Consider the following 13,821-nt stretch of genomic DNA (forward strand, 5'->3'; position numbering starts at 1 on the left):
AGCAAGAATGAGAGATTCTAATCAAAACAAGAAGTACTCACTCAAGCCATAATGACAACACTCTAGTCCTTAAAGTTGGATGTAAAGTTTATGGCCCCATTTTAGTGATTTCAAGACCTCTGAAGTAGGCACGTCAACCAGAAACAAAAAGAACCCTTGTGTCCTGCAAGTGCAGGAGGGCTCCTCCACCCCCACACAAGTGCTTCTGCTACCATCAGGTGTTGTACTCCAGGCTTTGTACAACCTGAATGCCAGAAGGGAAAGGAGAAAACATGAAAGAATCTTGACAGGTAAACGGTGGGGCCTGAAGCACAAACTAAGGATTCTGGTGTTTCTTGGGTTATTCATTCTTTGTCTCCTAACTACTCCAGTCCCCAGTTCAGTCCATAGGAAATAAGAGAAACTTGAAAAGAGACTACTATGTGGATGCAAACTGATGCTTTACACGCATCAGTTCCTCACTCACAAGGCAAGATTCAGCACCAACTGCAAAGTTATGAGAACAAGAGCCGTTCTTCAAGGGAAACCATGGCACGGCAGCTGTAAAACACTCCAGCTCTTCTCATCTTGCGAATGAAGTTGGAGCTAAGGGCCTGTCTAAATTAGGGTGCTCTCTCAAGGGGAGTACATTGCTATACTTTGGAACAGGGCCTAAGGATGTAAGCATATGGTTTTCCATGTCCTGGCCCAACGAACAAGAAACTTTAAAAATCACTTTGGACAACATGCACCCAGTAAAAAACACACCACATCAAAGCAATATCTCTTACCTCCTTTTCTCCTTCATTTGGAGCTTTTTTCTATAAATATGTAATATTTACTGATTGTACATGTGATAATTGCCTTAATAAATGACCTTGGGAGTATATGACAATTCACACAACAGTCCCAAGGGCTACACAGGTATGCATTCACATATGTGGACATGGTGCGCTGCGGACAGGAGGCTGAGGAACTGAAAATCTGCCCTTTGGTAGCAAACATCTCATATTGTGCTGAAAGTCTTCAAAAAGAGCCTCTCATCCTGGAGTCATTTATATAGGGGCAAAACAGCATCAGCCTAAAATTCAGAAGTTTTTAGCCTGGAACCAAAGTGGGTTTTCATACCAGATTAACTCACCATTTTTTGGTACCAAGCTATTAAAATATCATTATAAACAGAACTGAGGAAGTCAGGACTCTCAAGCATGGTGCATCCATGAGCAATGGTATTTTTAACCATTAGACTTCTCTTCTGGGTGCTTAGTAAGTGTAATTCTTTGATAAAGCAAGTAAATGTTTAATGGCAAAAGTAGAAGGCACCTGTGTCAACTCTGACCACTGTGCAAACACTCAGGGAGATGGGTACAATAATTTAAATGCACTATGCTAAGAAGTAAAACATAACTGATGGCCCTCTTTGAAGTTTTCCTTGCTTATGACTCATGAAAAAAACAAAATTAACCCAGCGCTCTATTTCCATGCCCCAGGGTCCAATTTTTACCAGTGTGTTATATGCATCCTGACATCTGGAAATCAGAGTCTGAGGAAAGGATAACAAGCCCAGCCCATCACCTGCAGCTCACTCTGAGAGGACCCACACCGCTTCAACGCTCCCAGCTTCCGAGGCGCCTTCACAAGTAACTGCAATGCACAGCCCATAAGTGAACATGAATTGCTCCAATATTAAGTTATCACTTGGGAGAAAAAAGGATGGCTGACATGGAATGACCAACCTCTAACCTTTACCATGGCTCTTTTCATTGTAATCTGGACGTCAAACTGGTGCTTGAACACAGATTATCGCTCGAGTGTCAGAAGATCTACTTTTCAGGTAGTATGAATAGTACCCTGCTTTTTATGCCCTGGAAACCATGGTCAAAGCCCAGCAATGAGGGGCAATAGGTGCGCATCCCTACTGCTCCCTGCAAGGAAACATGGGCTGGATTTTGAGCTGAGCCGAGCCTGCCCAGCAAGGCAAGGCGAGGCGAGGCAAGGTGAGGAGGAGATGCAGGCTATGGCAGGTAGTGCTGGTTTATCAGGCAGGTCCCGACCACTGGCAGAAACCAGATGTCAGCAGCGCCTGACAGTGCAGGACAGAAGACCCATCGTACCTGTCTTTAAGCACAGCTCATCAAAGTCGAAGCAGCAGCTGTTGTAGCTCTTGCACAGGTTATCACAGCGGCAGCCAGGAGGCTCTGCCTCTTGAAGTTCAAAGCATCTGTTTTTGCAGGAGCCAGAGGTACTGATCCAGGGGGAATCTGACAGGACTGTGTGGAACAAGAAACAGGGCAACATCTGTCAGGCTGGCAGTGGTGGGACGGGCAGCTCAGCCCTGAGCCACTCAGATGAGCAAAACCTCAGCTACCTGCTCTGGGGAAGGGAACAGGGAGAGGAGAAGGGTTGCTTGAAGAAACAACAGAAAAACCCCACCACTCCTCCCCCCCCCCCCCCCCCCAAAAAAAAAAAAAAGAACAAATTTCAATAAGGTTGCTCTTTTGGGGGAGAAAGGGGGGGGGGGAAAGGAAGCAGCACGCTGTGATAATGTCCTGCAAAGAAACAGCCCCGGCTTCACCTCTGTTACAATCAAGAGATCATTAGCAGAAACTATTGAAGTCTCCAAGGCCTCATTCCAGGAGCTACAGCTATTCCTCAGAAGCAGGCCTTTGTTTTCAGAAACAAGTGACATTTTCATGGCTGGCTGGGCAGTTTGCATAGGAAAGGACTGTAGTTAATCTACATGCAGTCAGCAGGGCTTGGTTTGCTATACAAGAAGGTGCCAAATCAACATCAAGCATGAAAGAGAACTAGGATGCTCTATAAATTAATGGGGAAGTAAAGCAAGGCTTTTTGGTGGGCTTCTGCAGAGCATTAAATTATAAAAACAAAATACAGAAGTATGTAAGAAATCAATATATTTGGTGTGTATAACTAAATGGAAGACTGCCAGTCTAAAAACCATGAATAATGTATTAGACTTCAATAATCTATTTATTAGTAAAGGCCCTTACTGTCAAAACTGATATGTACTTCTCTGCTCTTTTCTCAAAATTGAATATTTTATACACTATATACTTATACATTTTTCCTATAAGAGAGTCCTGCACAGCAGCTTATATGAAGCAGGAAAATTGTGTGCTACTCTCTAGGGTTAATAAAATTTTATTAAATAAAATAATGAAAGTATGTTATTCTTTAAAAACAGAGGTGTTCCAAGGAAAATTTCACAATGCCTTTTGTTCCTTGAGAGACCTATTAAAATTAAGTCTTTGAAATTGCCTTGGGGTTTGTTTTCTTTTAGACCATGGTTTGGTTTTGGTTTTGGCAAACCTCACCATGATTAGCAGTATGATTTTAAGAGGACTGATGCAATGGCACTTTTGGGAAACAGTTTCTCTGATCTTTTCTTGTCTATTTTTCCCCTACTCTTTTACGTAGCTGAAAGTTTAGTCTCCTCATAAACTGAGAGGAAATCTCTTCCCAACCAAGATGACATTATCCCAACACCGTGAAAATGGATGGAAAAAGATGATGAAGGGGAAGTTTGGAGGTGACACTGTAGTAGCTGATGTTCCCACCAACGCTTATCCCCAGCACTACTGCTCCACCATTTCCCTTGGAGTGGCACTGGCACTGGCTGGACACCAGCATAAATCACTTCAGGAAGCAAACCTGGCAGCAAATCAACCCTACAGCAAGATAATGCGTAAAAAAACCAAACCTACCATGGCTGCAGTCATGGACAATGGCAGTGGCAAGGCACATTCATAACACTGCTGGAAAAGGTAGTAGTGGACAACTGTCTCTCTGCTTCTGTGTTTTTTTCAATTAGGTCAGTAGTGCTCAGAGCAACTAACATCATACACACAGTGAAGTTTCACTCTATAGGTACATACCTTGCAAGCATGCTCTTAATGAGCCATCAATATTTTGGCCATCTGGAGTTCCAAAGAGCTAAAGGTCATGTATCTATGCTGGCAACACATAGAACAGTATTTTCATTGCTCACATAGACAGGCCACAAAGCTATGTTAGAAATTAATTGCATGAGAATCGTTTCAAAGCATGCTAACACTCAGATTTTCAGAGATATGAAGCCTTGTTCCTTATTCTTAATGACAGCTGCTTCCTGCCAAATGCCTCTGAAATTCTGTTACTAAATAATATTTCCATGTTATTTAACCTCTTCTAGTACTTTCCTTTTTGCAAGCTAGGTAATATATAATCACAGATCCAGTAAGCTGCAAATGAAAGGTATTACGGACTCAAAGGCATTACGTAATAGCATATACAATATATCCCTTACACTGCCATTACCCTCTTCATTTCAAAGGCACGAGAGGGAGATCATTTCAGAAGGTCAAAAAACACATGTCAACATGCATTTAGGAAAGAGAAGGTGTAAACCTGACTGCAGATTACATAAGGGACAGAGTCAACTGCAGCTCAAGGAATGCCTAGCTGTTGTAAAGAGCAGCACATTTATCAGGAAGCCAGCTGAACAAATTGCCTACAGAGGCTGTGCAATCTCTGATCTTGGAGATTTTGAAGAACAGGTTAGACCAAGATCTGTCAGGAGCACTTCAGTAATAACTGACCATGCCCTGGGATATAGAGAAGGTCTACATAGCTGTTCAAGGTCCCCTCTAGCTCCATCTTCTATAACTGCAAGAAGGGTTTCCATTTCACATAAGAAAGGTTTAGCCCAGCTACCGTGTCTGTTATTTTTTCACATCTCTTGATAACCACTTTATTACTGATGTGAAAAATTATCCCAAATTACTTAGCTAATTCAAGTCACACCTCCTGAGTCAATGTAGGACACTTTCCACATAGCAACACAAAAGAGGACTTGGTTTAATTCCTCTGACCTCTGAATATGTTAAGATCATTCCTTTGTTTATCACACTTGACCTTGCCTTTGCAACCAGACCATGATTTTCAGGTCGTGCACAATGCCATGGCGTGAGTATTGGTGCATGAAGAATAGTTTGAAAATATGTCATCAGGAGCTCCATCCCTGGTGAGCATTTTCAGTTTAACAGAAACCCCTGTACAGAACAAACTTACACAATTTCAAAATCCTTTTCAGAATCCCTGCATCCCTCCACAGCTCCTGGAGTCAGACCATGCAGCAGGCAGAGGGACCTCAACATGAAGATCATACCCTTCTTATTTAATACATAAAGCTTCTCACATCCTTTTCCATGCATTCTTTTTTTTCGCCAGCTAAGCCCAAAACAAGCATCTAAAGATTGCCTCTTATGTCATAGGTTAGAGAGAGAAGTTACATAGGCCAATAGTGCCTTCCTGATTCAGTCCACTGAGGTTATTACATTTCCATTGTAAATGTGTTACCTTTCTATCTGATTACAATATTTAAAAAAAATAATCAAATCCATTTACTTCCAGTACTATTTCAGTCATAGGACTACACAATATAGACATGCTTACACAGTCATTACAGGAAGGAGACTACCTGTTAAGACTTTGCCATTTGGGATCCTATGGATCCTATATGGAAGCTATATGGATCAACCAAATAACTATACAAAACATCTGGAACGCAAGTTTTGCCAGGTAATATTCATATTATGCACTTGCATTTCATGTTTGCAGAATGCCATTGAAATAAGTAAAATTTCAATGAAAAGTCACATGAAGTAAAAAACACATCCTAAGTGTTCCAATACAATAAAGATATGACTCCATTTTTAATGACATGGTTAAAAATCCAGTGAGAAGGATTAGAAAAACTTCAGTGTTTCTCCTTCCAAAATTTAAGCTATGATCCTATCATGACCAAGGAACACGCTTCAAGAGACTGTTAAGGCCATTTTCCCTGGAAGTGTTTACAAAGATGCCTAGAAACTCATAAAGCAAATAACTTACAAAGGCAAAGTTACAAAACAAATGGGAGCCTTGCTCCTCTAACGTCTCTTAGAAAACTTAAGTCAAAAAATTATTTCAATAAAATAATTTGTTGGGTACAAATATTAAACATCTCAAATGTATAAAGGCTTACATATCTATACACCGTAAAAAGAAAACAGGGGAAGATTTTTAAGCATTGTGATACTTTTTGACATACATTTATAAGGAACTAGGAAAACAAAACAGGTTGGTTTTTACTCGTAGAGGAGTTCTATGCTAGATGAAAACTGAAATTTTCTTGCAATCATGACGTACCTCTGGAGAAAAAACAAATTGGTCTATACAGTAATGGTTGGTAAGGCGAGTATTTTGTCAATCCAAAATAATTAACTCTAAACACCAAGAAACTTGGAAATAAATAAGCCAAGGCAAAGTGAAGTTGAAAAATAATTTAACCTAATATTTTATTCTGGCTATTTCATTGCACTAGACTTCTGATGAAGTATAACTGGAAGTCATGAGATTAGGAGAGCCTAAATATGTTCTTTGATCATAGTGCTTTTAGTTTAAGAAAAGCACCTCTGCAGTGCAACTTCTTACTTTCTCCTTTAGACAGGTGTGACTACAATACTTATTCTTTGCTATCAGATTCTTTGGGGTTTTTTTGTGTTTTTTTTTTGTTTTTTTTTTTTACTGCAATAAAAGTAACCAAGCTACATAAACACAAAAGAGAACAAAACCCTCTGTTACTTTTCAGTCTTTCGTTGTTGCACCCTGGACTGGACTACTTCAATGCCAAGTGCCGGTCCAAGCCCACCTGTAAGCAAATTCTCAATAAACTGCCAAAAGTACCCCACCACCTGCCCTCTTGCAAGAGATCCTGTATTTCTTCCTATTTTTCTGGAATGCTGAGCTAAACCTCCTGGTATTGGAAACAGCATGCTGCTCCTGATCCCAGCCCTGGGGGTGCTGAACAGTGCTGGTTGGCTCACCAGAGTTGGCACTGACCAGCTGCAACGGGTCCCCAATATCAGACCTTTTGGACTTTAGTAAAAATCAACTGAGCAGCCCTGCCCTAAAGCTTAAGACGGTCACCAGCGAAAGCAAAGCAACTGGCAGTCGGGTGTTGAAGACCTGAAATGCAAATCCTTCACGTCACTATCACACACACTACGCAACTGCTCTACAGTTAACGTAGCAGAAGATAGAAAGAGAAATAAATTCGTTTTTCAAGCAATTTTTTTTACTGTTATATAAAGATCAAAAGCAACAGCTGCTGTCTTTTTGATCACTTAAAATGCCTCTGCTCAGTCATTAGCAGCCCCGATCGTGGCTGTGATTAGACACCAATTCCTGTGGAAGACTGAAAGATGGGGAAGAGAAGGACACAGATACATTACCAGGAACACAACAAACTCTGGCCACGGTAAACAATTTTATAATTAAAATTCACAAGCTATCATTACAGACGGGCACTGCAAATGAACCCTTTCACTTCGGTTATATTAACCAGCGCTAAGTCAATGACCACAGGTCTCCTTTCTCCTGCCAAAGGAAGGAACAGAGACACAAGTCAAGCCTGCCCCCCCCCCTTTTTTTTTTCCTTTTTCTTCTTAAAGAAAAAAAAGCCTAGTTTTCCACTCTCTATATATTTTTCCACTTGGACTATGCCTGAGCTCACAAAACCCAATACTGCCCCAGAAGACAAACAACAGTCCTTTCTGTGGCATACTCTTGCTTTCCTCCCAAGAAAAAAGTAGGAGGTGAAAGAAAAACCAGAGGGCTCGGTGAGAGCACATCTGGGCGAACACCTGCTCTCCTCTCCCCGGCCCTCGCCGCCGTCAGATGTCTGCCGTCTGCTGTTCACAAACCAGCATGACCTCAGGAGCCACAGAAATCCCCAAAGCTTTTCTCACCAGCGCCTCTTGAAAGCATTAATCGAGTTTCTAGAAACCGCTTCGACAGCTACCAGAATAAAACCAGTACCCTTAAACCCACGGTGGCGTTTCTCTTAGCTCTAGAAGGGAACTGTGCGGAGCCCAAAACATGGCAAACGCTACGTAGGAGCTGATGAGACCGGTCCCTGTGAGACTGACAGCGCTCAGTCCTAAAATAAGCTAGATTTTCCATAGTCACATGCACACAGAGCAAAAGTTTAAGTAAATAGGAGACCTATAGGTGAGTCCCAAAGGTCAACTGACTCGGGCTCGGCGAGTTATTTATTTTTCTCTGTATCCTAGAGGGAAAAGGAACAAGCAAACTACTGTTTCGGAGTAGGAGTGGTTTCTGCCCACGGTATATAACATAAGGGTATCGCGATGCACAATTTATGCCCGTTACTGTACCTGAGACCGGGCCCTCATCCCATTCTTCCGATCTCCTAAATCGATTCGTTGTAAATCCCATGCAGACATTTACTCCAAAGGCAAAAGCAAAGAAAGATAGAACCTGCAAAAGCAAAACGGCAGAGTGAGCAAACCGTGCGAAAAAAAGCAGGGCTTCCGAGCCAAGAGCTTTACGATTAAGGGGCAGAGATGGTCCTCTGTACATTTGAGCTCCCCGGCGCGGCAGTTCCCATCACCGGAGCAGCAGCTGACAGCGTCACCGTTGGAGAGGAACACAAACCAGAAGGGGTTTATGAATAAAACATCTCTCTCTGAAGCTGAAACGCTCCTTTTTGTAGGAACTTATTCAGGAGAGCCGGGCTACTCCTCCTTTAAAAGCAAACACGCTCCTCTCCTCTCCTCCCCTACCTGGTGCGAGTGGACGCAGCCCTTCTTAGCCATACTAGAGAATTCTTGAAAAGCCTGCGCGGCACCCTCGCCTTTTCTTTATAGGGAGCGCAGAGCTCTGTTTGCTCTGGGAGTTCGGGCTATTAGCTACAAGTAATCCCACCTGGTGAGGTTGACAGGCTCGTGTGATTTGTCCAGGGGGTGATTTCATCATGTTTCACTCACAAATCGCAGCTCCGAGTGCAAGAAGCTCCAGGCATCATCCCTCGCTGTGCCCTCCCCCCAAACACACACACCACACACACACACACACGCACGCACGCTTTTATGTGGTTTCCTCTGGCAAAGCAGGGCTTTCTTGTGTTGCTGCGGCCAATAGCTCTGTTCCTGCTCGTTTTATTCTCCTCGCAAAAGTAACATGGTTAAAAGAGAAACCAAATGCGTCTCCATCTGGCTCGGAGAAGGGGGTGCTGGGGGGGGGGGGGGAGCTCACTCGGAGCTGCGAGATGAAAATACCCCGATGCCACCCCCCCCCTCGAATGTCACCCGGCGTGGCAGCGCGGTGGGCGCGGGGGCGAGCAGGCGGCCCCGGCGGGCGACCTCGGGACGGCCGGGTGGGCTACGGGAGCTGGGGCGCCCGTCTCGCTCCCCGAGGGTGCTCCCGAAGTTTCTAAGCGGGGTGCAGACCAGAGTCCCGTCCCCCCGTCCCGTTCCCCCCCCCCCCCCCCCCCCCCACGAAAAAAAAACCCAGACCGGGGACACCTTCAGAGCGCGGGGTTATTTTTCAACTCCCTTCTCCCGTGCTGCTGTGGCGGTGCAAGGCTCGGAGCGATGGAAAGGCAAGCAGTTTTATCTGAATAGCTGGAAACCGCAGACTTCCAGAAAGGAAGGGAAGTGACACGTTCCCTCTGCCCCACATTTTCCCATTTTCATCAACAACAACAGAAAGCTCGGCTGTTTGGGTAAGCGCTTCTATTCACAAGGCAAATGATAATGCTGAGCAGAATCACGGTTCAAATCGGTGGCTTAAATATTATTTGCCGAGGCAGATTACTTACCAGTGTAGCTTGCCACTTTTTTCTCTGATGAAAGCTTCTTTCATTTAAGTGTTTACTAACAATTACATTTAAAGGGACAGAGTTAAGTTTTGTAAGTTCTCGGATGGGCTGAGCTTCCCTTGGGACCTGTCCCATATTCTATACTGGCATTAAGAAACACAGTACAGTCTTCTTTAAACTATCTTGCAATCTTAAACACATACAATTTTGAGCTTTGTTCAGAGACACCTTTTACCTGCTACAATATCTTTCCTTCCCCACCTCGTAGCTTTACAGGGCAGAGGGTAAAAAGCCCGCCTCTTTGCTACCCACCTCTTGCCAGCCTGCCAGCCTTCGCTAGGAGCTGATCCTTTTTCATGCAGTGTCTTAACCAAAAGTGGCTCCATTGTGCAGCTGCATCTTTGCACTGCAAGCCTCAGGGATATGTAATTAGCCTGAGAAGACCTACATCTTAGCTACACCAGGACAACATATTCCTCTCCCTTGCACAGACCAGGATTGTAAAGTCAAGACCCATCTAATGTTCACTTCATCGCTAGCTGGGTTGAAAATGAAACAGGTTGCAATAGGCAAAGTTTTTCTAGCAAAAAACCTGTGCGTAGAGGTCTGGAGAAAAGTAAGCACCAAAATTTTTACTAGCTGTTCCTGTAAAATTCTTCACCCTTAGTCTCCGGTATATCCTGTGGTTAAACAACTTCACCCCCAAGTACTAGGTTAAGTACAGCAGTGTGTGACTGCAGCAGAAGGGTAACCAAAGGTGTCACAAATAAAATTGCTCAACAGTGTTGCCTATGTATCTCAGCTAATGAAGCTCATGATTTCATGGGCAAAACATAGAAATCAGCAGCCCCAAGCTCTCCTCCAGCCTGGGACCCTCAGGTCACTGAGTGACCCAGGCAAAACACAACGGAATTTTCAAATCTGGTGGACAGTTTTGAGTGCCCAAGCCAATACATCCAGCCACATTTTCAGAGATGCTGAGCTTTTGCTGTTCCTGCATATCTTCCTAATGCACAGGTGCTCAGTTTTTTTTAAAGAAAGTTCCTTCATAAGTTAAAAATGGCCACCCAGAAAAATAAAGCAAGAAACAAAACCAAAAAACACAGCATGATGGATACATATTTCATTTTTCCATTCATGTAAACTCTCTGGAGCTTGTAAACTGCACGATTTCACATAAATAGAGGAGCTCATTTTATGTTTCCTGGTCTGTGTTACAAGTATATTATATTAATTAACCTCCTTTGTAAAATCCTTTAGAACTATAGATGATGACGACGCTGAAACTGCTAATCTTTTTCATATGTGTTATGTAAGACACATTTTCCAGTAGCTCTGAACTGACCGCATACTCAGATGCACAATCATCTTTTTGTCACAAGGATCTGCCTGAAGCCACCCCACAGATGCACAAGGAACTTATTAGCATAAACAAGGTCCAATGATTTTGTTCAGGCAAGATTTCACTGCTGGGATCCCTGACGATTAACTTTTTTAGCAATTGATTGCCATTTTACTCATCAGAACAGGAAAGACTAAAGCTGAAACAACGTATTTCTGGCCCAAGAATGCAGCGGTTCAGTGCAAGTTTTAGGGCTTAAATGAACCACGCTAAACAGGAATTTTAACAAGATCAACAGAATAAGAAGTGCCTCTTCATCAGTTATGGTGCATAAGAATTAGCCTTTGGCTTTTATGGCTTAACATGATCATACTGATTATTATTTAACTCGGGATGCAAAACTTCAACCAGCCACTAGGTGACACTTCACGAGAAGTTCATTCTTTTAACGTTTCCAGTTACAAGCATTCCTGTTCTGCTATTCTACAGAGTTAATATAAGAAAGAAAATATATACATTGTTATATAAAACTGATCTTTCTTGACCAGTTTTTTTATTAAGAAAAGAAAATGCAGAGAAATCAAGTATATTGGCTGAGTCAGAGATTGGGGACGGAGTGGACTCTAGAGAAATGAGCCTTTTTAGCTACTCATCTCCGCTTTGCACTGGATGCTGGATGCAGCCACATCGGGTGACTGGGGGACTAGGATGAAATCCTCCAGTACGCTTGACAGCAGTATGAAAAGTAGAAAGGTGAAGGACTTCTCCAAATTGTCCCAGAGCTCTCACACCTCCAAACACATCTTCCACATATAGTTGTGGCCAAGAAAAACAGTTAGCCAGGTCCATGAAATAGCAATTTCAAAGAACAAAACCTTTTGATAAACTACAGAAGTTCAAGCAGTATCCACATCAAGCCTCCTCAGATACAAGCACTGTGAAACCAAATAAGCTTCCAGCAGCCTAAGCGAACATGGGAAGATGTCGGTACCTCGCTGAAAACACCCTGAGGGTTTTTAGCAAAATCAGAGAGGCACAATATAACAAGAAGAGCTGATTCCTGTGTATAAAGGGCTTTAAACCATATTTTTATAGGACTTTATAGACCAAACCCAAATATCTTTGGCACTCAGCCAGCACAGTGACTGATAAATGAGGTGGAGAAGGAAGGGAAAGCGAGAGTGTGAGGGCAAGGGCATCAAAAGGATAGCAAAGCCAGCCAGGGGCAGCAGTGAGGACTCCCTCAGCAGAGATCAGCCCAGAATCCAGGCTACAGCCACATACAGGAGCCCAGAAATGTGACTGTACAGCCTGGGTATGCAGGAAAAAATACAGAGTTGCTGAAGGACGAGGGACCTGTTATCTGCTCAGTTTGCAAGAGTACCACTGAAACCCTCAAAACGGGGTCACTGAGAAATCCTCTTTACCTAATGGAGGCAAAACGTCCCAGCAAGTGACAGATTTCAAATGGTCGGCAAGCTGGCTGGGAAACAAAAAATTACAATCTGATCATAAAGGGTAGGAAAGGACACAGTTGTTCACATGGATGCATTAAGGGGGTAGGCAGAGTATAGAGGACATGAAGATATTAGCATAGGCAAGGGTCAGACCATCCCTTCCTTGCGCTTTAGAACATGTTGTGAAAGTTGCAGAAGTCTCTGCAAGCATCTTTTTCTCTTACACACGGAAAAACTGCATTTTGTCAAGAAGGCAATTTCCCTGGCAGAGAGCACAGGACCGACTGGTAAGGAGCTGCACCGCCATGCCTGCCACTACCTCATGACACTAGGAAGACCCACAAACCAGGCTGTGCTCATGAAAGTACACCGTCCTCATCACAGTGCCTCAAAACACCACCTGACAGCACCTTGAGGCTTGACTAATAGTCATCAATTATCTGTCTGCTCATCACCGCCCTGAGGGGAAACATATGCAAACTACAGTGCCTGCTGCACTGGAGGAGTGTGCTGAGGATGACTTTCTTGGCCAGAAAGATCCATGAAGGGGTGCCAGACCCTCAGGGACGATCATAGACCACTTAAAGTCTTCAAAATTGCAGTTTGCTGCAGCACAACCCCTGAGGCACCAAGTGCCTTAGGCATGTATATGTCCATCAACATTTCTGTGAACCCTACATAATGCCTGTGGGATTCACAGGGCTGGGAAGTGAACACCCAGATCCAGCCCAAACCTCACTAAGGACGACCAGCAAAGCACGTCGCATCCCTCCTCACCTCACGCTCCTGAAAGTGTTGTCCCACAACAGCTACCAAACTACACGTCCTGCACAAAACACAGGTGTATTTGGTGCACACCTGTCCAAAACTGAGCCTACATGCTCTGCCTACACAGAGAGAGAAGAGGAATGGCCAACCAAGGGAGGACCTGAGTCCTCAAGTAGAACACTTGTGTACTCACTGGGATGAGGACTGAAACCCAGGTGAGTAGCCTGGTGGAAAAAAAGGAGGGCATGATGCAGTAAAGAAATAAATTATCCCACACCCCACATCAGATACAACAGCTTCAGTAGCTAAAAGAGGGCTGTGGATTTGGTGATAGCACTGCAGCTCCCGAAGCTGCCTCTGATGGCTGTGGAAGGGCCTTAGCTCAAGTGTACCCTACACACGCAATCACCATTTGTGCCTGCACACCAGGCGAGCAAGGTTTATAAGCGAGATCATGTCTTTTATCAGAACAGCTAGGTTAGCTGGAAAAAGGAGAGAAGTTTTCAGTGTCCTGAAGAAAGCCTTGAATGCCTGTCTCTCTCCTCCCAGCTAATAGACCAATCGCACCAACACAGGGTATTACCTTCTCCCTGTGAATTGTACACATGACA

General features: G+C 43.7%; 1 protein-coding gene across 8 annotated transcripts in view; it reads right to left on the reverse strand.

Annotated features, from left to right (window-relative positions):
• The window catches only part of ENPP2 (ectonucleotide pyrophosphatase/phosphodiesterase 2), a 74,327-nt gene that overhangs the window by 50,198 nt on the left and 10,308 nt on the right, over positions 1-13,821 (reverse strand). For 2 of the 8 annotated variants that reach the window (XM_049824642.1, XM_049824607.1), the window contains exons 1-3: positions 8,607-8,742; positions 8,199-8,301; positions 2,094-2,249 (exon numbers count right to left, since the gene is read on the reverse strand). In XM_049824642.1, the coding sequence (XP_049680599.1) occupies positions 2,094-2,249; positions 8,199-8,301; positions 8,607-8,639 (292 nt within the window). In that variant the 5' untranslated portion in view covers positions 8,640-8,742. The other 6 variants (XM_049824580.1, XM_049824622.1, XM_049824631.1 and 3 more) reach the window with 5 other exon arrangements.

The sequence above is a fragment of the Accipiter gentilis genome, chromosome 2, assembly GCF_929443795.1.
Source record: "Accipiter gentilis chromosome 2, bAccGen1.1, whole genome shotgun sequence".
Classification (NCBI taxonomy): Eukaryota; Metazoa; Chordata; class Aves; order Accipitriformes; family Accipitridae; genus Astur; species Astur gentilis.